This window comes from Podarcis melisellensis, assembly GCF_964234715.1.
Source record: "Podarcis melisellensis genome assembly, chromosome: 18".
Taxonomy (NCBI): Eukaryota; Metazoa; Chordata; class Lepidosauria; order Squamata; family Lacertidae; genus Podarcis; species Podarcis melisellensis.
In genome coordinates, this window is record NC_138536.1 from 1129299 (window position 1) to 1155059 (window position 25761).

At 49.8% G+C, this 25761-nt stretch overlaps 2 protein-coding genes and 1 long non-coding RNA gene across 3 annotated transcripts in view; 2 read left to right on the forward strand and 1 right to left on the reverse strand.

The window, feature by feature from the left end:
- Positions 1–25761, forward strand: part of LOC309361025 — a 113247-nt gene that overhangs the window by 16212 nt on the left and 71274 nt on the right. The gene's annotated exons all lie outside the window — the stretch shown is intronic.
- On the reverse strand, positions 14201–21208 carry SIRT6 (sirtuin 6). The gene is made up of 8 exons (XM_081895803.1): positions 21073–21208; positions 18897–19024; positions 18572–18754; positions 18259–18318; positions 17198–17293; positions 16853–16933; positions 16067–16190; positions 14201–15208 (listed from the first exon to the last, which is right to left on the reverse strand). The coding sequence occupies exons 1-8, from the start codon at positions 21136–21138 to the stop codon at positions 14912–14914; spliced, it is 1035 nt and encodes a 344-aa protein (XP_081751929.1). The 5' UTR covers positions 21139–21208; the 3' UTR covers positions 14201–14911.
- ANKRD24 (ankyrin repeat domain 24) overlaps positions 22742–25761 on the forward strand; it is a 30994-nt gene continuing 27974 nt past the window's right edge. Inside the window, exon 1 of the mRNA XM_081895410.1 lies at positions 22742–22868. The gene's annotated coding sequence lies outside the window, so the exon portion shown is untranslated. The remainder of the gene's footprint in view (positions 22869–25761) is intronic.

The window sequence follows — 25761 nt, forward strand, 5'->3', positions numbered from 1 at the left end:
AGCTTGGAACCCAGCCCTGGATAAAGCCTGGAGAGACTGGAAGATGACCCACAACAAAGACTACTATTTGGTGAGCTTGTGCCAATGTAACCAGGATTTCAAAATATGGATGTGTTTCTGAACATGCACAGGGTGCCAATCCAGGGAAGAAATGCTGAGGGCAAGGTATCTCTCTGTACTGGCACAGAAATTATCTTGCTGGCTCAGGCTGCCTCATCCGTGAAGGCCACAAGCCCATTATTGTCTATGCAGGAGGGAGTCTTTTTGGGTTCAGTAGGGTTTTCTCCAAAGCAGGGTGTAAAGAGTTTTAGCTTTTGTCTGGCTACGGCCACCAAGTCCTCGGCCAACCCAGTTCTGGTGCCTCAGTGATATCCAAATCTACGGTCCTCCAGGCCTCCCTGTGCCCTCTTTAAGGCAGGAGCGATTGTGGGTGTAAGGGAGGCGGGTGGCTCTGTGGTTTAACGCACAGCGCCACCCGCCTCCCTTACACCCACAATTAAACCACAGAGCCTTAGCCCTAATAAGAATGCCTCTGGTTTTTTGCTAAAGTTATATTTTAGTATCTTTTTTAATTCATTGTAGATAATGTCCCAGAAAGCCTTAACCTTAGCACAGGACCATCACATATGTAGGAAGTTCCCTTCCTTCACCTTACATTTCCAACACAATTTGTCCTGACACCTATACATTTTGGCCAACTCATGTCCGTTCATTCTTAACCAAGAGGCTTCCTTGCAGAAGGGTGAAGAAGAGCGGAGGAGAGCGATATGGGAGGACAACCTCCGGGTCATTGCAAAGCACAACAGCGAAGCTTCCCAAGGGAAACACACCCATAGGTTGGGGATAAATCAGTTCAGTGATTTGGTAAGTGGACTGTGGCTCATATCCTGGACCTCACAGCTAGCTAATCCTCTCTCCATCTCTGTGTCCTCCTTCTCCTTCTCCTTCTCCTTCTCCTTCTCCTCCTCCTCCTCCTCCTCCTCCTCCTCCTCCTCCTCCTTCTCCTCCTCCTCCTCCTCCTCCTCCTCCTCCTCCTTTTTCTCCTTCTCCTTCCCTCCTTCTCCTTCTTCTCCTTCTCCTCCTTATGAAACTGCAGGTTATTACAATAACCCTGCCAATGTTCTTATCTATTTACAAGTTGTCTGTAAATATTCAGCAAACCATTTCTGCTCTTTGATTAAAGAATGTGAGGCTGAGTGAGGCTGTATTTCAGCTGATGGTGTGCTGGTTCACGGTCTGATCTGTGACATGACAGGAGTTTTGAAGACATTTGAAGACAAAGTGAAGTGTTGGCGTTGATATCTCTTCTCTCCTCAGACTCAAGAAGAGTTTGAGAAGCGTTTGAAAGGGTGTCTTTCTGAGCCGTCCAGAGAACATGAAGGCAACGAGACCTTTTTTGAAGAATCGCTCAATCTGAAGATTCCTCGCTCCTTGGACTGGCGCAGGAAAGGCTATGTCACCCCAGTGAAAAATCAGGTGAGTAGAACACCACGTGAGAAGCCTTAAGTGGCCAAGTTTGTTACGAAGGTGAGCATCCCTATTTGTCGTGCGGACTTCCCCTTCCAGTCTCTTGCAGCTCAGCTTCAGCCAAAGAAAGCTGTTTGTCAATCAATGATGTCAATCAACATTTGATGATCTCCTTCTACTGGTCCACAACAAAAAGTGTCCTTTCATACTGCATCACGGTGTGGGACGCTGGTTTGACATCAACTGATAGGAAGTGCCTACAGAGGGTGGTAGGGACGCAGGTGGCGCTGTGGGTTAAACCACAGAGCCTAGGACTTGCCGATCAGAAGGTCGGCGGTTCGAATCCCTGCAATGACGGGGTGAGCTCTCGTTGCTCGGTCCCTGCTCCTGCCAACCTAGCAGTTCGAAAGCACGTCAAAGTGCAAGTAGATCAATAGGTACCGCTCTGGAGGGAAGGTAAACGGCGTTTCCGTGCACTGCTCTGGTTCGCCAGAAGCGGCTTAGTCCTGCTGGCCACATGACCCAGAAGCTGTACACCGGCTCCCTCGGCCAGTAAAGGGAGATGAGCGCCGCAACCCCAGAGTCGGCCACGACTTGACTTAACAATCAAGGGTCCTTTACCTTTACCTTTTTATACCCAACACAGTCATCTTGCTATTGCATAAGCAACTAATCACATTATCACTTTCAATCAATTTCAATGGAAAGGAGATATGTTCTTCAGAGGAAGGACAGTCAAAATTTAATAATAAAAATGCAGAAAACAATGCAACTATTTACATAAAACTGGCAGGCTTTGAATGATAGTAGCAAATGCTATTTGTAATTTGCTTGTGACATTTGACGAATATGCATCGGGTGGCGATTTCCATTTGTGGCAGAGTTCTCCAACATCCCTGCTCTCTGCTGGTTTTTGCTCCTATCCAGCCATGATTCCTGTCCTTCAGGGTCTCATTCATAGAGTGCGTTCCTTAGCCGAGGGTTCAACAACGTGGCTGGAGAGCAAATGGCCTGAACAGAGTCTGGATCAAACTGCTTATCTTTCCCCACAGGAGTATCCGAATAGGTGTGGATCTTGCTGGGCGTTCAGCGCCGCTGGAGCCCTGGAAGCTTTGAATGCTCGTCGGACTAAAAGGCTGGTCCCGTTGAGCGTGCAAAACCTGGTGGATTGCTCCGGGTCACAGGGCAGCCATGGGTGCCAAGGAGGGTTGCCAAGGGAAGCCTTCCAATATGTGGGGGAAAACAAGGGTATCGCCTCATGGGCCTCCTACCCATACACTGGAAAGGTAAAGTGTGGACAAGACCTGCAATTTTGTAATCATGCAGCTGTACACTTCTCTGAAGTCTCTCAGCCCCACTCACCTCACAGAGTGTTTGTTGTGGGGGAGGAAGGGAAAGGAGATTGTGAGCCACTTTGAGACTCCTTAAAGGGAGTGAAAGGCGGGATATCGAATCCAAACTCTTCTTCTTATTATTATTATTCATGCAGGTTCAACAGAACCTCCTTCATTTAGATGGAGAATAAATGATGCATTGCTAGACTATCAAATAATACTGGAGAAGGCACAAAATACATTGAAGGGCTATTTTGAACTTGACTTAAATAAAGGAGTGTATATAAATGTGGAATGGGACTCCTCAAAGGCTGCAATAAGAGGATTTTGGATACAGCAGAACTCAATTCAAAAAAGACTAAGAGAGAGGGGAAAAGGAGAGATATTATAACAAACAATATGTAATGAAAAGAAATTAGCAACCAATCCAAAAGACAGCCGAGGCAAACAGAATATAAAAATGTTGCAGGTACAATTTTCGACACTGATAAATCAAGAGATTGAATGGAAAATTAAATTTTTAAATCAAAGAAGTTTTGAGTTTGCAGATAAACCAGGCAAATTGTTAGCCTGGCAACTAAGGAAGAGACAAAAACAGAACACGATAACAAAACTTAGGCTGGAAGGGGAAATAATAGAAAATCCAGATAATTATTTCCTAGCTCTTTTCCCTGAGCAGTGCTTGGCAGGGCGGAAAAGAGAAACAAAATTTGGATGCAGGTCGCTTTTTAAAAAAAGTATTGGGAAAGGGAACTGACCGACCCCCTCATAGGGAAAAGCCATCTCCACCTGTTTAAGCATAGGTGTGACTTTTGTCTCAGGGTGCCAGTTCCAGTCTGGTTTTGCCCTCCTCCCCAAAGGATTGTCAAAAAAATAATAATAATTCCTTCCTTCCCAGTTCATAGGAATGTGAAGGCTTCTGGACAACGAATTAGCAATCGATTTAGCAATAGGCAGGTAGCACATTTGGCACAGGGCTGCCTTTTGCAAACTCGGCCTGATGGTGGCCTTATCATATCCCAAGGGAGACAGATGGATAGAATCTAAATTTGTGTCAGCCAAAAGCCGTAGCAAAGGAATCAAATACATACAGAGAGAGCTAGATGGCTTAAAAAGGACGTAACCAACCCTGTCAAATGAACGACGCACTGCTCTGTTAGAAGAAGATGCTTTCTTAAATAAACGGTTTGGTTTGGGTGCGTTTCAGAGAATTGCTTCCACCCTTCCCAACATAGAAAATGCAAGTTTTGGTTTCCCACTTCTTTGCAGGTTGGAAAGTGCCGGTACCGTGCCTCTATCCGAGCAGGGACTTGCAAAGGCTACAGACAGATTCGAAGAAATGATGAGGTTGCTTTGCAACGAGCTGTGGCCAGGTTTGGGCCAGTTTCTGTTGGACTGGATGTCTCCCTCTTACACCATTATCGTTCAGGTAAATTTGATGCTGAATAACAGGGACGCGGGTGGCGCTGTGGGTTAAACCACAAAGCCTAGGGCTTGCCGATCAGAAGGTCGGCGGTTCAAATCCCTGCGACGGGGTGAGCTCCTGTTGCTCGGTCCCTGCTCCTGCCAACCTAGCAGTTCGAAATCACGTCAAAGTGCAAGTAGATAAATAGGTCCCGCTCTGGCGGGAAGGTAAACGGCATTTCTGTGCGCTGCTCTGGTTCGCCAGAAGCGGCTTAGTCCTGCTGGCCACATGACCCGGAAGTTGCACGCCGGCTCCCTCGGCCAGTAAAGCGAGATGAGCACCACAATCCCAGAGTCGGCCATGACTGGACCTAATGGTCAGAGGTCCCTTTACCTTTGCTCTTGCCGTGATATCAGTGCAGAGGGGCAGCAAAAGCATAGGCGAGTTGCCTCTCACAGAGACAACTCAAGGAAGTACCAGGAACGCCCCCCCCCAAAGTTCACTGCTTTTAATGATTGAATTGTTTCCCCTCCCTCTGTCCCCAACTTCTCCTTTGTCCAGGAATCTTTGGCAACCCCAACTGTGGAAGAAAGGTGACCCATTCTGCTCTGGTGGTTGGCTACGGTGAAGAACGCGGGGTTCCTTATTGGATTATAAAGAACAGGTAAGGTGGGAATGAAAGGTGCAGGACAGAGAATGCTTGTGCTTTGTGTGTTTCATTGGGGACCATAAACCATAGCTGTCCAGCGTCCCTTATTTGGTGGGACAGTCCCTTATCCCAGCGCCGTGTCCCGCTGCTGTCCCTTATTGATGATATCCCTTAAATTTCCCGGGTTTCAAAGGAAGCAGCTCCTCTCCCTCCCTCCCTGCCGGTCTGGGAGGAGGGAGGCTCCAACTCTGTTGCTTGGCTGCGTTGCTCACCCAATAAGGAGTCTAAGAACGACTGGGGGGTGGAGCTTGCATGCCTTGTGCCAATCAAATCGGCCGCGTTGCCTGGGGACTCGCCTTTGCTCAGCGCTTCCCAGCGGAGAGGTGACGGTGGTTTTCCTTGCTGCATCCCCTTTGCCGGGTTGCTGCGCTGTGGGAACCACCGCTTGAGGCTTCGTTTGGCTGCTGGCTGGGCTTTGGGTCGGAGGGGCTCAGAAGTCGAACATACCTATGTTTGGAAAATCCCTTATTTTGGCTGCTGATCCCTTATTTTCGAGGCTGCTGGTCCCTTATTTTCAAATCTGTAAGTTGACAGCTATGCCATAAACGAAAATAGCAAGGCGTTGATCATTGTGGAGAAGGGCAGCATGGAGGAAATGGGTGGTGGGTCAGTGGTGGAGCGTCTGCCCCCATCTAAAGGTATCACTTTTAGGCTGGCTAAAATCCTGGATCGCCACCACTAGACAGATGCTCGACTTCCTCTGACCGCCCCATCAGTGGATGACAGGCCCCGGACGGAGTCACATTTGTGTGGCAGGGCTTACCGTCGTGTAATGTCATGAACTGGCTGGATGGAGAGGAGCACCATCTGGAAACCCCTAAGGCAGTGATGGCCAAACTTGGCCCGCCAGCTGTTTGGGGACTACAACTCCCATCATCCCTAGCTAAGCAGGACCAGTGGGATGATGGGAATTGTAGTCTCAACTCCTAAAACGGCCGGGGGGAGGGGGAGCAAGTTTGGCCATCACTGCCCTAAGGGAACCTCCGGGAGAAAAGGCTCAGAGCCGTTTCCAAAGAAGCAAATGACATTCACTTATTTCTGATATTTATAGATGATTTTTTTGCAGCCAGAGGAAACATTCTCAAATCGGTTTAGGCCGTACTGTAGGGGCAAACTGTTAAAAGCACCCTGTTAAAAGCATCTCAGTCTGTCATCTACATAGTTCCACCTTGGTTCCAATATTATTAGTATTATTATTAGTATTATTATTATTATTTTAAAGAATATTCTTTAAAGTTTTCAATAGTAATACAATAAAAATAAAAAAATAAAAAATAACAAAAATACAAAAATGAAAATAATTAAAAACACACAGAGTTTCCATTACTTATTTTCCATTAACTTATTTCCCAGACCTCCTCGTACCTCCCTTTTTTGTATTCCAATTCAAATTGTTAGTTCAGCAAGTCCTTATCAATAAATTTTAACCTATTTCTAAACCTTTTTTTCCATATTCTCTTAAAGCATTACAGCTGGAAACCACTTAATTTCTATCCGACATCATTCTAACATTCATTAATTTTGCAATATTTCTGTAAATAGTCTTTAAATTTCTTCCAATCTTCTTCCGCCGACTCTTCTCCCTGGTCTCGGATTCTGCCAGTCATTTCTGCCAATCCCATACAGTCCATCACCTTCATCTGCCATTCTTCCAGAGTGGGTAGATATTAGTATTAATATTAATTAAATTTATATGCCACCAAAGATCACAGAGCAGCTTGCACACACCACCACCAAGTCTGTGCCAGGTTTTCGTATGGGCTAAACAAGCTCTAGCTTAGGGCCCCACTCTCTTGGGGGCCCCCCAAAAATGTAAAGGGGAAAAAACACACTGCATGTACATTTCCAAAATATAAGATTTAAAGCAAATAACATAAAACCTACATGCAGCAACAGCGTTTTGTGTTGTGTAGGCTCCTAGGATGTAAGTCATGGGTCCCACCTGCTAGCCTGCTCCCTAAAATATCCCTGGTTTGCCCCTTTCTATATATAGGGGGCCGACATTCTGCATGGACTGGTTGCAGGGCAATGTGTGCAAATGGCTTGAGATACCTAGTAGGTCCATCAATGACCAATGCTTAAATGCGTCATGCTCTCCTTCTTAAAATGACCCTCTCCCTCTGTTGTGTACTGAAGTTCTCACCCTGGGCCAGCAGGGGGATACTGTAGATAGTTATGCAAATGAAGGATCGAAAGCGACGTTCAGTGATTGGATAGTTTTAGAAAGTTGCTACAGTAACGTTGTTCTGGAGCTCTATATAAGCAGGCTGACTGAGCTCTTCAGTTCAGTTCTGTCCTGGCCTGTGAATAAGCAAGAGCTGTTTGAAGAATCGCTGTGTCGTCTGATATGGTCACCCACAACTTAACACCCGCCCTCTCTTCCTTCCGTAGCTGGGGCACTACGTGGGGTGTCGGTGGCTACCTGTACCTGCTCAGAGGGAAAAATACATGTGCTGTTGCACAGCAAGCAAGTTTTCCCGTGTAACCAGCTAAGGCTCCGCGGTCCCTCTTCTTCTGATCAGCTTCAGAGCAACGAATCGTCAGCAATCTTCCCCTTCGCTTCTTATTTCACGGCTCTCAGTTCGAGCAGAAATAACCTCCTGGAAACAGACCGCGTAGAGCAACATCTTCTTCCTTTTAAGCAATAAAAATAATAATTGAGCATCTATCTGGCTTCTTTGAGTGAATATTTGCATAGAGCCAAAGCTTCTCTGCATTTGTTTGTAGGTTGTGTTCTGTTTGAGATTTTTGTTCGCACCAGCGGACCGCAATTTGGCACTCGTACCGGGGGCCGACTGAAGCAGGGAGAGAGTTCCGCTCAAACAATGAGTACACAATGTGGATGAATATGTGGAAATAAATCAGAAAGGAATTCGGTTAGGTATATGGCTTTTATGAAATTGCTCGGAGGTTTTCACTTGATGTGCTCAGAAGAGGAGGAAGCCACTATCTGAAAAAGGAAAAAATGCTCTATAGGTGGTACCTGACGCCCAGTAAAATTGGCTAACATGTACAAGAGAGGTTCCAAACTGTGTTGGAAATGTGAAGAAGAGATTGAGGGAACTTTCATACGTAGGTGGCGGCAGTGTAAATATGCCCAGAAATATTGGGGAATAGTTTTAGGTAAAGGTAAAGGGACCCCTGACCGTTAGGTCCAGTTGTGACCGACTCTGGAGTTGTGGCACTCATCTTGCTATATTGGCCGAGGGAGCCGGCGTACAGCTTCCGAGTCATGTGGCCAGCAGGACTGAGCCACTTCTGGCGAACTAGAGCAGCGTACGGAAACGCTGTTTACCTTACCGCCGGAGTGGTCATCTACTTGCACTTTGACGTGCTTTCAAACTGCTAGGAGGGAAGGAGTGGCCTCTCTGTGGCCCCTCTACCCTTTTCATAGGTCTGTGGCCCCTCTACCCCTTTTCTACCTCTGAGGCCCCTCTACCATTTTCATAGCTCTGAGCCTCTCTGCCCCTATTCTACCTCTGAGACCCCTCTACCCTTTTCATAGCTCTGTGGCCCCCAGTTCCCCCAATTCGACCTCTGAGACCCCTCTACCCTTTTCATAGCTCTGTGACCCCTACTTCCCCCAATTCGACCTCTGAGTCCCCTCTACCCTTTTCATAGCTCTGTGGCCCTCAGTTCCCCCAATTCTACCTCTGACCCCTCTGCACTTTTCATAGCTCTGTGGCCCCTCTACGTTCCTACCTCTGAGACCCCTCTACCCTTTTCATAGCTCTGTGACACCTACTTCCCCCAATTCGACCTCTGAGTCCCCTCTACCCTTTTCATAGGTCTGTGGCCCCTCTACCCCCTTTACATAGCTCTGAGACCCCTCTACCATTTTCATACCTCTGTGGCCCCCACTTCCCCCAATTCTACCTCTGAGTCCCCTCTACCCATTTCATAGCTCTGTGACCCCTGCTTCCCCCAATTCGACCTCTGAGACCCCTCTACCCTTTTCATAGCTCTGTGGTCCCCCAGTTCCCCCAATTCAACCTCTGAGTCCCCTCTGCACTTTTCATAGCTCTACGGTCCCCACTTCCCCCAAATCGACCTCTGAGTCCCCTCTACCCTTTTCACACCTCTATGGTCCCCAGTCCCCCCAATTCGACCTCTGAGTCCCCTCTACCCTTTTCATAGCTCTACGGTCCCCAGTTCCCCCAATTCGACCTCTACACCCCTCTACACTTTTCATAGCTCTATGGTCCCCCAGTTCCCCCAATTCGACCTCTGAGTCCCCTCTACCCTTTTCATAGCTCTATGGTCCCCCAGTTCCCCCAATTCGACCTCTGAGTCCCCTCTACCCTTTTCACACCTCTATGGTCCCCAGTCCCCCCAATTCGACCTCTGAGTCCCCTCTACCCTTTTCATAGCTCTATGGTCCCCAGTTCCCCCAATTCGACCTCTGAGACCCCTCTACCCTTTTCATAGCTCTATGGTCCCCCCAGTTCCCCCAATTCGACCTCTGAGACCCCTCTACCCTTTTCATAGCTCTGTGGTCCCCCAGTTCCCCCAATTCGACCTCTGAGTCCCCTCTACCCTTTTCATAGCTCTATGGTCCCCCAGTTCCCCCAATTCGACTTCTGAGTCCCCTCTACCCTTTTCATAGCTCTATGGTCCCCCAGTCCCCCCAATTCGACCTCTGAGTCCCCTCTATACTTTTCATAGCTCTGTGGTCCCCCAGTTCCCCCAATTTGACCTCTGAGTCCCCTCTACCCTTTTCATAGCTCTATGGTCCCCAGTCCCCCCAATTTGACCTCTGAGTCCCCTCTACCCTTTTCATAGCTCTATGGTCCCCCAGTCCCCCCAATTCGACCTCTGAGTCCCCTCTACCCTTTTCATAGCTCTATGGTCCCCCAGTTCCCCCAATTCGACCTCTGAGACCCTTCTGCACTTTTCATAGCTCTAGGGCCACACTTCTCTCAATTCAACCTCTGAGACCCCTCTGCACTTTTCATAGCTCTATGGTCCCCCGGTTCCCGCAATTCGACCTCTGAGACCCCTCTATACTTTTCATAGCTCTGTGGCCTATGAGACCATAGATCTATGAAAAGGGTAGAGGGGTCTCAGAGGTCGAATTGAGAGAAGTGTGGCCACAGAGCTATGAAAAGGGTAGAGGGGACTCAGAGGTCGAATTGAGAGAAGTGTGGCCACAGAGCTATGAAAAGGGTAGAGGGGTCTCAGAGGTCGAATTGAGAGAAGTGTGGCCACAGAGCTATGAAAAGGGTAGAGGGGACTCAGAGGTCGAATTGGGGGAACTGGGGACCATAGAGCTATGAAAAGGGTAGAGGGGACTCAGAGGTCGAATTGGGGGAACTGGGGGACCATAGATCTATGAAAAGGGTAGAGGGGACTCAGAGGTCGAATTGGGGGGAACTGGGGACCATAGAGCTATGAAAAGGGTAGAGGGGACTCAGAGGTCGAATTGGGAGAAGTGTGGCCATAGAGCTATGAAAACTGTAGAGGGGACTCAGAGGTCGAATTGGGAGAAGTGGGGACGATAGAGCTAAGAAAATGGTAGAGGGGCCACAGAGCTCTACCTCTTTCGTACCTCTGAGGCCCCTCTACCCTTTCCTACGTCTATCCTCTCTTACAGCCCTTTCCCTACCCAGAACCCCTCACCATTTCCCTCTGAGGGCGTGTGTCCCTCTTCCCTTTTCCCTCTCCCTTCCGTCTCCACCTCTCTCCCGCTCCCTCCTCCCCTCTCTACTGCTCCGGGCCGCTCTAGCCCTCTCCCTCTCTCTCTTCCCGCTCCTTCCGGCTCCCCCCTCCTCCCTCGCATCCGGTCTTTTTCTGTTTTGGTCCGGTCCCTTTTACCTTCCGGCCTCCTCCCTCTCCCCTCGCCAGAAAGGTTCCGCCCGCTTTCCTTTCCCAAGCCTGGCTGCTGAGGCCGTTTCGCGACGTGCCGCTGCGTGCTGACGCAAACGCGCGGCCTGGCTCCCGAGAGCGAGCGTGCGCGCGGTCGCGGGGAGGAGGAGGCGCGCCAGCATGGCGGCCGGGGGAGCAGCGGCGCCCCCCGCCTCGGAGAAGCTCCCCGTCCACGTGAGTCCGGGGGGAGGGGGCCACCCCCCCACTCACAGAGGAGTGGGGCCTTTAACACCCCCCACAAAAAAGACACCCCCAATATGGGGTGGGGTCTCCCGTTGGGGGTCCCCCATTCCTGCAAGGGGGCTGAATAGGTAGAGACCCCCCACTCTCTGCCCTCCTGCAGCTCTTGCTAGGGAGAAGACACCCCCCCACAGAGGAGTGGGGCCTTTAACACCCCCCACAAAAAAGACACCCCCAATATGGGGGGGTTTCCCTCTTGGGGTCCCCCCTTCCTGCAAGGGGGGCTGAATAGGCACAGAGACACCTCCCTGCAGCTCTTGCTAGGGAAAAGACAACCCCCCCAGAGGAGTGGGGCCCCCACGCAAAAAAGACACCCCCCAGTATGGGGTGGGAGTGGGGTCTCCCTCTCTGAGGTCCCCCCCTTCCTGCAAGGGGGGCTGAATAGGCACAGAGACCCCCCCACCCCCCTGCAGCTCTTGCTAGGGAAAAGACCCCCCCCAAAAGGAAGGCTGCATCGTCAGGAAAAGACCTGAACACCAAAATCCCCCGCCCCCCACAAGACAGAAGTACAGTGGTACCTCGGGTTACGTACTTAATTCGTTCCGGAGGTCCGTTCTTAACCTGAAACTATTCTTAACCTGAAGCAGCACTTTAGCTAATGGGGCCTCCCGCCGCCGCCAGAGCCCAGTTTCTGTTCTCATTCTGAAGCAAAGTTCTTAACCTGAGGTACAATTTCTGGGTTAGCGGAGTCTGTAACCTGAAGCGTATGTAACCCGAGGTACCACTGTACTGGAAGTTAGAAAGAAAAGTTGGAAACGAAAGAACAATGTCTGTCTGTGGACAAACGCCAGATCCCTCGGCCTGAAAGCGAAATGTTTTATATATGACACATACAATAAAACAACCACTGATTATCACTGCTGTTTCAGAGTTTTTAATGACGGAGCAAAAAATAATATTCAACAAATGCTTTCTAGACTTTCAGAAAGCGAAGAAACCTGGTCCCTCAAGTCCAGCCGAGGGCAAAGACATTCAATCTTGCGAGGGTAAAAGCGAGCCTATATTTTAGAATTGCTAGGTTTTGTAGATAGGGTGCCAGAGTGTCAAGATGCGTAGATGAAAAATAGTCATGCCATGGGCAAAATCTCCTTCTTGTGGCCAAGTTGTTCTGACGCTCGATTAGGCGCCGACAAATTAGACTGTTTGCTTTACCAAAACCCAAAGTGAGTAGCTGTTGTGGTGATAAACCACCAGAGTGAATTTTTTGATAGACCGTTTTAGTTCAGGCGCTTTTGGGATCTTGCAGCACTCGGGATATTAGAGCGGGGGGGATTTGAGTTTAGGCAAAGCCAATACAGTGGTGCCCCGCAAGATGAATGCCTCGCAAGACGAAAAACCCGCAAGACGAAAGGGTTTTTCGGTTTTTGCGATGCTTCGCTAGGCGATTTTCCCTATGGGCTTGCTTTGCAAGACGAAAGCCCATAGGGAAATCTCAGGGACCTTTTTTTAAATGCTGGCGGTGGGGAGCAAAGCCTTTCCCCCCCCCTCCGGCCTTCAGAAGAGGTCCAGGAAGGCCGGCGGGGGCGAAAGGCTTTGCTCCCCACCGCCAGCATTTTAAAAGCGGTCCGGGATAGCAGGGAAGCGCTTCCCGCTATCCCGGACGGCTTTTGAAGGCAGGCGGGGGGAGCAAAGACTTTTGCCCCCCACCCGCCTTGGGAAGAGGTCCTGGACCTCTTCCGAAGGCGGGCGGGGGGCAAAGGTCTTTGCTCCCTCCTGCCTGCCTTTCCGGGAGAGCGGAAAAGGCAGCGCTGCCGCCCGCCAGCATTTTAAGATCGCCCCGGAACAGCGGAGGAATTCTCAGCTGTCCCAGGGCGATTTAAAAGCCCCCGGGAAGGCAGGCAGGGGGACAAAGACTTTTAAAATGCTTTTAAAATGCTGGCGGGCGTCAGCGAAGGCTTCGCTGCCGCCCGCCAGCATTTTAAGATCGCCCCGGACAGCGGAAAAGTCTCCGCTGTCCCGGGAAGGCAGGTGGGGGGGAAGCAAAGACTTTCGCCCCCGCCAGCCTTCAGAAGAGGTCGGGGGACAGACTGTCCCCAGACCTGGTCTGAAGGCGGTTCGGTTTCCATAGGAACACATTAATTGATTTTTAATGCATTCCTATGGGAAACCGTGCTTCGCAAGACGAAAAACTCGCAAGACGAAAAGACTTGCGGAACGAATTAATTTCGTCTTGCGAGGCACCACTGTAGTTCAGTCCCATGGACTGCAAGAAGAGAACGGCAGAGGATAAGATGGTTGGACTGTGTTCTCGAAGCTACGAACATGACCAAACCGTGGGAGGCAGTTGAAGACAGGAGTGCCTGGCGTGCTCTGCTCCATGGGGTCACAAAGAGTCAGACACAATGAAACGACTCAACAACAAAAGTTAAAGCTCTGGTTTTCCCAGTAGTGATGTACGGAAGTGAGAGCTGGACCATCAAGAAGGCTGATGGCCGAAGAATGGATGCTTTTGAATCCTGGTGCTGGAGGAGACTCTTGAGAGTCCCATGGACTGCAAGAAGATCCAACCTCTCCATTCGGAAGGAAATCAGCCCTGAGCGCTCACTGGAAGGACCGATCCTGAAGCTGAGGCTCCAAGACTTTGGCCACCTCAGGAGAAGAGAAGACTCCCTGATGCTGGGAAAGATGGAGGGCCCAAGGAGAAAGGGACGACAGAGGACAAGATGGTGGGACAGTGTTCTTGAAGTGACCAGCATGAGTTTGACCAAACTGCGGGAGGCAGTGGAAGACAGGAGGGCCTGGCGTGCTCTGGTCCAGGGGGGCACGAAGAGGCGGACACGAGTAAATGACTGAACAACAACAACAACTAGTTCAGTGCCCACCTCCCTATTTGTGGTTGCACCCAGGGAAAGGAAGCGTTTTGGAGGAGCAAAGGTCTGAGACTCCAGGGGCAGCAGCTGCAGCAGAGAGACCAGCTGCAAAAAGTTGCAGAGAGCGAAGGAAAACTGGCCCTGTCCTTTGCTCCCTTTGGGCATCGTTCAGCAAAGTAATTGCTGCAATGACTGCTGTTTCTGTAATTGCAGAGGGGAGACTGAGTGACGACCCACGGCACTGAGCTCTTCTGCTCCCTGAGCTCGCTTTCCAAACATGTTTGCACAACCACACCTGGGCCAGGTTCCGATTTGTTTGTCGGGCAGAGAGGCAGTTTCGGAAGCATCGCAATAAATAAGAACCCCAAAGTGGTTTGCTCGCCAAGGGAACGCAGGGAAACTTTATTCTGAGCACCAAGCACCCAGAGTGGCTGGGTCAATCCGATGAGTGCCATCGTATAATAAATAATAATAATACTAACAACATACCTTGGGTTAAGGCTTCAAAGAACCATTGACATGACCAAAAATTCATGTAGCGGACCCAGTAACTCGAGGAAAATTGCTTCTGGGAAATCATCATTTTATAATTTCACTGATTCTTCCACTCCTATTATAGTGCTTATTTTGGATTAGAGATGGACAAATTTGCCACTTTTTGGTTTCCCTCATTTGCTTACTTCCCCCGAACTTAAATTCCATTCTCCAGGAATTTGGCGATTTATTTTTAACTTCGTGAAAACCCGCCGGCATTTTAGTATGAGTTTCCCGCAATAAACGCTTTTTTTGTCCATATGCGGATGAAACTTCTCCGCCGGCACGGGAATGAGGGTGGAGAATGTGGGGGGAAAAGACCCCTCAGTGGGAAATTGTGGCTGCCTCGTTAGGTACAAACGAGGTCTTGGAGGCGATCTCGTGGGGACGGAGCGTGCAAGTAGACTTGTGAAAAGGAGACAAACTTTCCTATGGTGGGGAAAAAACCCCACATAAACAAGGAGGGATGGTCTTTTGAAAAGTCCTATATACAAGTAAAAAAAATGTTTCTAAGACAGACGACACAGACGGATGCGCATGGGATCCATCAGGTGGGCAGAGGCTCCAATTTCAAACGCTTGGCTACGACGCGGTCGCTGTCCGGAGTCGCACAGGGCTCCTGCTTCGGAGAGGCGCCGTCCTCCGGGTTTTCCCCCAGGGGCTCCGCCTTGGTCAGGAACTTAAAGTCTGTGCCGGGCTTGGCGAACGCTTTGGTCTCGGCGAGTTCCGCGCTCTCCACCACCAGCGGCCTCGTCCACTCGGGGATCTCCAAGCCGAGGTGTTTCATGAGCTTTACCATGACGTCGTCCACGTAACCGTGGATCCGCAGATCGGCGTGTTTGTCCTGAAGGAGTGGGAAAGAGAGAGAGGTGGGGGACGGGGGTTGGCAGCGCCGAGGCGGCCTACGAAGCAGGGTGGATGAAAATCAACGGGGTTTTTTTTAAAATAAATAAATTCAAAAATGGATTTTTTTCCGTTTCAATTGGATTTTTTAAAAGTTTAAATCGGATTTTTTTTCCCATTTAAATCAGAATTTTTAAATTTAAATCAGATTTTTAAAATGAAATGCTTTATTGGGGAGGGAGGAATCTTTCTAAAGATTTTCTATTTAAGTTACATTATAGACCAAAGGCTATTCATCAGGAAATAATGATTTGTTTTAAGTTTCCCATGTGTGCCTAAACTCAGTCTAAGTTTTTATTTTTTTGAAAATTGTTTAACCGCATCAGTAAACAAACATGGATACATACACTATAACGTCATTGTTTTAGTTAAATAAATTGTTTAAATTCTTATTAAGGAAATGGTTATTTGTCTCCTTCCTATAAAGTACAGCAGAAAAGTTAACTTATTAAACCTCACCATAATTTCGTAATTACCGGTCTATTTATTTCTAATAGTATAACCAAATCAGTAATTTTGGATACAACTGTAAAAACTACTCTGGTTGTAAATATTAAGATGATACTAGCAAGGCTGAGTCTTTCTGTAAAATAAAATAAAATGATTTAAATCAAGTCATACTGACTAGTGATTTAAATCGTGATAACCAAATTCGTGATTTAAATCGTGACAACTAGACATTCTGTTTCGCTGACCGCAACCTTGGTTTAAGGAGGCATTTGGCACCTAGCTGATATATTTGAGTTTCTAAGACTGGTTGCAGTTCCTGAGCTGCCGGTGAGGCCCGAACTGAACTCACGTGCTTCGTTGGCTGGAGATTCACAATCACCAGTTTCCCTCCCTTCTTCTTGGTCAACAGAGGAAGGTCTCCACTGGGCTTGATTTGCAGGGACGTCCCCAGAGTGATGGACAAATCGGCTCTCCTGCAGGGGAGGGGACAAAATAAATAAATTAAAATAAAATAAAATAAAATAAATTCTACTTTCCTGGGCTCCATGATCACTGCAGATGCCACGCCTGCTTCTTGGGAGAAAAGCAATGACAAACCTAGACAGCATCTTCAAAAGCAGAGACATCACCTTGCCAGCAAAGGTCCGTATAGTTCAAGCTCTGGTTTTCCTAGTAGTGATGTATGGAAGTGAGAGCTGGACCATAAAGAAGGCTGATGGCCGAAGAATGGATGCTTTTGAATTCTGGTGCTGGAGGAGACTCTGGAGAGTCCCATGGACTGCAAGAAGATCCAACCTCTCCATTTGGAAGGAAACCAGCCCTGAGTGCTCACTGGAAGGACAGATCCTGAAGCTGAGGCTCCAAGACTTTGGCCACCTCAGGAGAAGAGAAGACTCGCTGGAAAAGACCCTGATGTTGGGAAAGATGGGAGGGCACAAGGAAAAGGGGACGACAGAGGACGAGATGGTGGGACAGTCTTCTCGAAGCTACAAACATGAGCCTGACCAAACTGCGGGAGGCAGTGGAAGACAGGAGGGCCTGGCATGCTCTGGTCCAGGGGGCCACGAAGAGGCGGATACGACGAAACGACTCAACAACAAATGAAATAAAATAAAAATAAATAAAATACCCTTACCTGCTCGCTTCACTTGCCAGATTGAGGTCCCGGTCAGGCAGGGAATCTTCCCAGTCCAAGATGGTGTCCATTAGCTTCCCTCTTTTGAGAAAAAGCGGGGTTGGGGTGGGGAGAGTTTTAGATGGATAAATAAAAACAAGAAACACAAACTTGTGGGGTTCATTTGAAATGCTTAATTCTATTCAGCTAGGTGCGATACCCCAGACATGCACGGCAAGTTCTGAAGACTTTCTTGCTGCTAGAGAACAACCCCATGGTATAACTCGCCAGGTGGTCAAAATTTTGTGCGGCGGCTATTAAAATATGACACACAATTACTAGCCCTAACCTTCCCCCACCACGTACCTGCAGGACCGAAGGCCTCTGCGCTTGGAGACGTCGCACAGCCGGCCGGTGGGCTTCAGGCCCATGGTGCCTACCACGGCGTCCCTCACATACTGCCTTAAAGACAAACACACAGAGGGAGGAGTGGAGGTTTCCTGGGAGCAAGTGAGGAGTAGATATGCCATGAGAAGAGAAATCCCTGCCCTCTTCGATCCACCACTTGCCCCTGCAATTCAGACCTTGCAGCAAAGGTCCATTCCAGTTGGGGGGTTTTCCTCCCTGACCCACCCACCCACCTTTCCAGGCCAGCTGTTTGGGTTGGCAACTGTCCTAAAAAGGTAAAGGACCCCTGACCCTTAGGTCCAGTTGTGGCCGACTCTGGGGTTGCGGAGCTCAACTCGCTTTACCGGCCGAGGGAGCCAGTGTACAGCTTCGGGGTCATGTGGCCAGCAGGACTAAGCCGCTTCTGGCGAACCAGAGCAGCGCACAGAAATGCCGTTTACCTTTCCGCTGGAGTGGTACCTATTTATCTCCTTGCACTTGACGTGCTTTCGAACTGCTAGGCTGGCAGGAGCAGGGACCGAGCAACGGGAGCTCACCCCGTCATTGCAGGGATTCAAACCGCCGACCTTCTGATCAGCAAGCCCTAGGCTCTGTGGTTTAACTCACAGCGCCACCCACGTCCCTCGGCAACTGTCCTACCAGTTCCCAAAACACCCGGGCTGGTGAGAGCTGCCTTTGGGCTGCCAGATGTGACCTTCCAGGCACCGCCAAACTACAACTCCCACCAGGCCCCCTGCACGGAAGCACGATCGACGACTGGGGATGGTGGGAGTTGTGATTCAGCAGCGTCTTGGGCAGCGGCAAAAAGGTTCCCCACTGCTGCATTAAGGCCCCAAATACTGCGGCCTTTCCTCCCCCCCCTCCCGACCTCAGTCGTTTTGATTCCCTTTCCCTGCTGTGCCACATCCTCGCAATTAATTTTGCAAAGGAGGCAGCTGGAACCAGGGGGAGGAATCTCCCTGCCGCCACCACCACCCACAGGAAGCCGAGGGACCCACATCGCCGGAGAGGGTACCTACTTTCCGCATTTCATGCATTCCTCCACAAACATGTTCCCGTGCAACTCCGCCAACTTGTCCCTGCGGAAGAGGAGGAGAAAAGGTGTGAACTTTGACAGCTTGATGCTGTAAAAGGACCTGAGATCAGACCAGAGGCTTTGCTTTTTTAAATATGCATGGAATCGCAGAATCGTGGAGCACGGCATTCATGACAGATAGCTTGGACCTGCGACCCACAGATCGACAGTCTCATGCTCTGCCCCCCGAGCTGTCCCAGAGCTTAACGAAAGCGATTTCTTCACACGGCACAAAGCCACGGGAAGCGTCCCCTTACCTGGGGAATCCCGAGCGTACGTGGAGACCGTCCACGTTCTGGCTGACCAGGAAGCGCAGGACGCCGGCTCTCTGCAGCCCCAAGAGGGCCATGTGGGTCGTGGACGGCCGCGCGTTCTCAAAGGTGGTGTCGAACTTCGGGGACAGACCCCGCTCCTCCATGGTCCAGACACCATTGGGGCCTCTGCAGGGAAGAGAGGGGCAAATCTGTACCCGACAGAAGGGCTGCTACCCAGTATCTTCGTGGGTGACCCATAACAAATCAGCGGCCTTGGAGGGGGGGTGTAGGGAGTTCCCAAGTCCCAAATACCTGTCGTTCCGCTTACCTGAAGTCTGGGATTCCCGAAGCCGTGCTGATGCCAGCCCCGGTGTGGAAAACCACGTTGGAAGCATCCCGGATCAAGAGGGCCAGCTGGGCGACTTTCCTGTCCAGCTCATCCGGAGGATCAAAAAACTGAATGGGAGGTTGGGTGGAAGGAAGAGGAAGCGCAGTATAGGTCAGCTGGGAAAGTTGCAATTATTCTCCTCTGTTTATTTATATAACCTGCCTTTTCCCCATCAGGGACTCTTTGTGGGGCTACCTTGGAAGGTGACCCGGAAACTGCAACTAATCCAGAATGCGGCAGCCAGACTGGGGACTGGAGTGGAGACAGTATAACACCGGTCTTGAAAGACCTACAGTGGCTCCCAGTACGTTTCTGAGCACAATTCAAAGTGTTGGTGCTGACCTTTAAAGCCCTAAACAGCCTTGGCCCAGTATACCTGAAGGAGCGTCTCCACCCTGTACACCAGGGTCTGTCTCCCGAGGGCCTTCTGGCGGTTCCCTCCCTGCGAGAAGTTAGATTGCAGGGAACCAGGCAGAGGGCCTTCTCGGTAGTGGCGCCCGCCCTGTGGAACGCCCTCCCAGCAGATGTCAAGGAAATAAACAACTACAAGACTTTTAGAAGAAATCTGAAGGCAGCCCTGTTTAGGGAAGCTTTTAATGCTTTAAGTTTTATAGGGAGGGAAAGTACCATTCAGAGTGTTGGTGCTGACCTTGAAAGCCCTAAACGGCCCAGAATACTGGAAGGAGCATCTCCACCCCCATCGTCCACCCCGGACACCGGGGTCCATCTCCCGAGGGCCTTCTGCCGGTTCCCTCGCTGCGAGAAGTGAGATTACAAGGAAGCTGGCAGAGGGCCTTCTCGGTGGTGGCGCCCACCCTGTGGAATGCCCTCCCATCAGATGTCAAGGAAATAAACAACTACCTGACTTTTAGAAGACATCTGAAGGCAGCCCTGTTTAGGGAAGCTTTTAATGCTTTAAGTTTTATAGAAAGTACCATTCAGAGTGTTGGTGCTGAGCTTGAAAGCCCTAAATGGCCCAGTAGACCTGAAGGAGCGTCTCCACCCTAGACACCAGGGTGCTCTTCCCGAGGGTCTTCTGGCGGTCCCCTCCCTGCGAGAAGCGAGGTTACAGGGAACCAGGCAGAGGGCCTTCTCGGTGGTGGCTCCCTCCCATCAGAAGTCAAGAAAATAAACAACTGTCTGACTTTTAGAAGACATCTGAAGGCAGCCCTGTTTAGGGAAGCTTTTTAATGTTTGACGGACTACTGTATTTTAATATTCTGTTGGAAGCCGCCCAGAGTGGCTGGGGAAGCCCAGCCAGATGGGGGGCGGGGTATAAATAATAAATTATTAGTATTATTAAGGGTCCTTACAGAAAAGAGCAATGCATAAAAGCAAAACAGACTGGAAACATAAATGATGATAATAATAATAATAATAATAATAATAATCATCATCATCATCATCATCAGACTGTGAACTGAGCGAAGGAAATAGAACATTAAAGCCAAGAGGCGGGAGGGGGAGGGGAGGGAATCCCCCAACATCCGGGTCCTTCCCCTTCATCTCCCAACATCCGGGTCCTTCCCCTTCATCCCCCACATCCGGGTCCTTCCCCTTCATCCCCCACATCCGGGTCCTTCCCCTTCATCTCCCAACATCCGGGTCCTTCCCCTTCATCCCCCCACATCCGGGTCCTTCCCCTTCATCCCCCACATCCGGGTCCTTCCCCTTCATCTCCCAACATCCGGGTCCTTCCCCTTCATCCCCCCACATCCGGGTCCTTCCCCTTCATCCCCCACATCCGGGTCCTTCCCCTTCATCCCCCCACATCCGGGTCCTTCCCCTTCATCCCCCACATCCGGGTCCTTCCCCTTCATCTCCCAACATCCGGGTCCTTCCCCTTCATCCCCCCACATCCGGGTCCTTCCCCTTCATCCCCCACATCCGGGTCCTTCCCCTTCATCCCCCACATCCGGGTCCTTCCCCTTCAGCCCCCACATCCGGGTCCTTCCCCTTCATCCCCCACATCCGGGTCCTTCCCAGGCCTTTCTCCCTCAGGCGCCCTCCTCGCCCCTCCCCCCCCCGCTCGGACTCCAATGGGGGAGGGAGGGGGGAGTCTCGGTATCCATGGCAACCCTTCCTTTCCTCCCCCCCCCGCGTCCCCTCCGCTCACCTCCGGGAGGCCGCACTTGCCCTTGTCCGAGTAAGGCGACAGCCCCGCCGCGTAGTTGGCCGACATCCCCTCGCCGCCTGTTTCCCCCTTCCCCTCTTGCCAATAAAGTTTCGCCGCCGCTTGTTGAGGAGCTTCCGGTAAGGACTGCTGACCGGAAGGGGCGTGTCCGAAAAAAGGAGCCAGACGGAAAGCCTCCTTCTGCGCACGCGCGGTTTTATCCGCGGCGGCGTCGTCTCCATGCTTGTTTCGGGAGGAGGAGGCCGGCGGCGCCATCTTGGTTCCTGGCAGATGGAGCCGCTTCCTGGTTTAGCGCCATCTAGCGGGAGGCATCGTAGCTGCACCGTTTGTTTCTTGCAGAGCTGTCCAAATGCTATTTATTCTGTTACATTGTGAGATATATTTTGGGTGGTTTTTTTTTTTAAATTCTGCAACATGCTCTTTTTTTTAAAAAAAATTAATAAAATTTATAAATTAATAAATAATTTTTATTGAATGATTTTATCTTACAAAAAACAATACAGCCGTACTACCACTAAATATAATTAAGAAATAAAAATTACATACATCAATATTTAGTTTGTTATTTGTTATTTACCGTCTTATTTCCTCCCAAACATCGCATACAACAACACACATATGTGCGTTGTGCACCCACACCCGCACACAAAATGATAATAATGAAAGTAAATATTTCACCCCCTTTTATCTTCCAAAATCTTTTCTTCAACTTTGACTTCCTGTCAAGTCCCTTTGCATATATTTTATCTTACATTTGAATTCTGCAACATGTTCACTTCTGCCTTACATGCCACCTGGATGACTTTTGGTTTTAAATCAACAGCATGATGCATGTCATTAATTGCCAAATCGTATTATCTAGTGTTATTAATTGCTCCATCGTTATAATCCCTGCAATTAAAAAGCGGAATTAGTCACCGTAAACATGAATCAGAATTAAATAACAGGCAGCATAGATGCAATGGAAGATGTCTATTGCATATATACACAGAAGCATTGTTCACAGTTCAATACATTAGCAGGGTTTTAAGATTGCTTGTAATTTTGTTATGAATGTATAATAACAAAAAAAATATATATTTATATCCCGCCCTCCCCAGCAGAAGGCAGGCTCAGAGCGGCTAACAACAGTAAAAATAACACAGCTTACATAAAATCACAATCAATTTAAATAGGTTTTTAAATAGGTTTTAAATTTAATAATGGACATGTGGTATGTCGATAAATAATAGAACCATGGAAGGGACTAGAGGGAAGTCAATTTGCGTTGTTTTAATTGTTTTTGTATTGTTGTTTTTAGAAAATTAATAAAATGTTATTTTATTAAAAGATGTTCAAATACCTTCATGTCTCAGAACCCTGTGTTACCCGAAAGCTGACAGCCCTGCCTTTAAAAAACCCTAATTGTTTTCCCTTCCCGACCCCCTCTTTTTCCCTTTTTAACGGAGCGACAAGGCTGCTCTTAAGCTCCTGCTTAGGCTGGGATGGTAACCTTACCTGTTACAGGTGGTAACTCAATTCCGCTGGCAGGAGAGGCCGTTCCCCCGGGATCCGCCGCTCATTGGTGGGGACGCCGTCCAGCTGCTGCAAGAAAGGACCCCGATACAGTATGTCGAAGCTCCTTTTCAGCCAGGCTCGAGTAAGGAGATCCCTCCGATCTTGTTTTCCCCTTTTCCCCTGTCTCTCGCCTTCGGAGAAGGAGTACAAGGCGCTTTCAAAGTCAACGTACGAAGGGGGAAACTGAGGCAAAGGGCTGCCCCACCGGGAGACCACCTACCGTAAGTTTTGCAAAAGGAAATGGGAGAGGAAAAAGGAATCCTGGAGATGGATTAGGCCAAAGAGCCATCTATCTCAGCCTCCTCTCTGTGCAGAGGTCCACCTTTAGAGGGAAATTCGCACACAGCTCTCTCCTCCAGCAACTGGTACCCAGAAGCTTTTTCTACCTCTCAACAGCGGAGGGGGAAACATAAAATTGAAGACAGCCTTTTCTTTCTCGGGGAAATTGTCTGGCCCTCGTCTGAAGCTGTTGGCCATGGCTGTGTCTTGTGGCAAGGAGTTCCGTGGTTTACCCAAAAATGCCTTTTCCTTTGGACAGCCCTGAATGGTCCAGCTTCAGGAATAGGACGTCCCTATTTTCATGGGAGAAACGTTGGAGGGGATGGAATAGGACGACCCTATTTTCACGAGAGAAACGTTGGAGGGGATGGAATAGGACGTCCCTCTTTTCACGGGAGAAACGTTGGAAGGGATGGAATAGGACGTCCCTATTTTCAGGGGAGAAACGTTGGAGGGGATGGAATAGGATGTCCCTATTTTCAGGGGAGAAACGTTGGAAGGGATGGAATAGGACGTCCCTATTTTCAGGGGAGAAATGTTGGAGGGGATGGAATAGGACGTCCCTATTTTCAGGGGAGAAACGTTGGAGGGGATGGAATAGGACGTCCCTCTTTTCAGGGGAGAAACGTTGGAGGGGATGGAAGAGGACGTCCCTCTTTTCAGGGGAGAAACGTTGGAAGGGATGGAATAGGACATCCCTATTTTCAGGAGAGAAACATTGGAGAGGATGGAATAGGACGTCCCTATTTTCAGGGGAGAAACGTTGGGGATGGAATAAGACGTCCCTATTTTCAGGGGAGAAATGTTGGAGGGGATGGAATAGGACGTCCCTCTTTTCAGGGGAGAAACGTTGGAGGGGATGGAATAGGACGTCCCTCTTTTCAGGGGAGAAACGTTGGAGGGGATGGAATAGGACGTCCCTATTTTCAGGGGGAGAAAAGTTGGAGGGGATGGAATAGGACGTCCCTATTTTCAGGGGAGAAACATTGGAGGGGATGGAATAGGACGTCCCTATTTTCAGGGGAGAAACGTTGGAGGGGATGGAATAGGACGTCCCTATTTTCAGGGGAGAAACGTTGGAGGGGACGGAATAGGACATCCCTATTTGAAGGGATGGAAGGGAATCTTTTGCCCCACACAGGACTCGAACCCACCACCCTCGGACTAAGCATCTTATCCTCTGCCGGCTGAGCTACCCAATATTCATGTTGTGACCTTTGCTAATAGGAGTTGTTGCAGACGCTCAGTGTGCTTCCGTTGCATTTCCAACTCTGCAAGATTCTTCTTAGAGCCCGGCTTACTCTCAGAAACTACAGGGAATTCCCAGCCCCCTGTTGGCTGTTGCGTTATCCCATGTGGAGCTGAGTTCCCCTGGATAAACCAATCAAATTGCAAAGCAGTATGGCGTTCGTCTCTGTCCCCTAGCGCGGCGCAAAGACGCCCTCTAATTAGGCCACACGGGGATGGGGAATAGGCCGGCCCGGCTGTATCCAGAGAACCAAGTTCTGGTTTTGCATCCCACGTGGGATGGATCCCCCAAGCAACCGCCTTCTTCTGGGCCCTGGGTGCGAAACACGGAAGGCCTCGAAGCTGAGATCACAATTCTGCTAGGATTAGTCCTAGGTGGAATCCACAGCCGTATATTTAAAAAACCTGCTTTTTTTGGGGGAGAAAGTTTTGAAAAAGATGTTGAATTTGCATAGCTCACCATCGCCATCTAGTGCTGCCTTTGTATATTGCACTTTAACAACAACAACAACAACATAATAATAATAATTTATTATTTATACCCCGCCCATCTGGCTGAGTTTCCCCAGCCACTCTGGGCGGCTCTCAATCAGTGTTAAAAACAGTACAGCATTACATATTAAAAACTTCCCTGAACACTGCTGCCTTAAGATGTCTTCTGAATGTCAGGTAATTCTTTATCTCTTTGACATCTGATGGGAGGGCGTTCCACAGGGCGGGCGCCACTACCGAGAAGGCCCTCTGTCTGGTTCCCTGTAGCCTCACTTCTCGCAATGAGGGAACCGCCAGAAGGCCCTCGGTGCTGGACCTCAGCGTCCGGGCAGAACGATGGGGGTGGAGACGCTCCTTCAGATATACTGGACCGAGGCCGTTTAGGGCTTTAAAGGTCAGCACCAACACTTTGAATCGTGCTCGGAAACGTACTGGGAGCCAGTGCAGATCTCTCAGAACCGGTGTTATGTGGTCCCGGCGGCCACTCCCAGTCCTCAGTCTAGCTTCCGCATTCTGGATTAATTGCAGTTTCCGGGTCACCTTCAAAGGGAGCCCCACGTAGAGCGCATGGCAGTAGTCCAAGCGTGAGATAACTAGAGCATGCACCACTCCGGCGAGACAGTCCGCGGGGAGGTAGGGTCTTAGCCTGCGTACCAGGTGGAGCTGGTAAACAGGTGCCCTGGACACAGAGTTAACCTGCGCCTCCATGGACAGCTGTGAGTCCAAAATGACTCCCAGGCTGCGCACCTGGTCCTTCAGGGGCACAGTGACCCCATTCAGGACCAGGGAGTCCTCCACACCAGCCCGCCCCCTGTCCCCCAAAAACAGTCCTTCTGTCTTGTCAGGATTCAACCTCAATCTGTTAGCCGCCATCCAACCTCCAACCGCCTCCAGGCACTCACACAGGACCTTCACCGCCTTCATAACAACATCATCATCATAATAATAATTTTAAACATTTTATTTGCAGCCGAGTCCCCTAGCGTATAAAAGCCCTAAACAGCTTTGGACCCAAATACCTCCAAGAGCATCCATCTCGGACCCTACGATTGGCAGGCGGGTCCTTCTTAGTGGTGGCCCCTCTGGAGCAGCCAC

Excerpts from the sequence above, each read along its gene's own strand:
- SIRT6 (XM_081895803.1), bottom strand. The coding sequence starts at position 21,138 with ATGTCGGCCAACTACGCGGCGGGGCTGTCGCCTTACTCGGACAAGGGC. Across the intron at positions 19,025-21,072 it reads GCAAGTGCGGCCTCCCGGAG|TTTTTTGATCCTCCGGATGA; the intron begins GTGAGCGGAGGG and ends CCTCCCATTCAG. Across the intron at positions 18,755-18,896 it reads TCGGGAATCCCAGACTTCAG|AGGCCCCAATGGTGTCTGGA; the intron begins GTAAGCGGAACG and ends TCTTCCCTGCAG.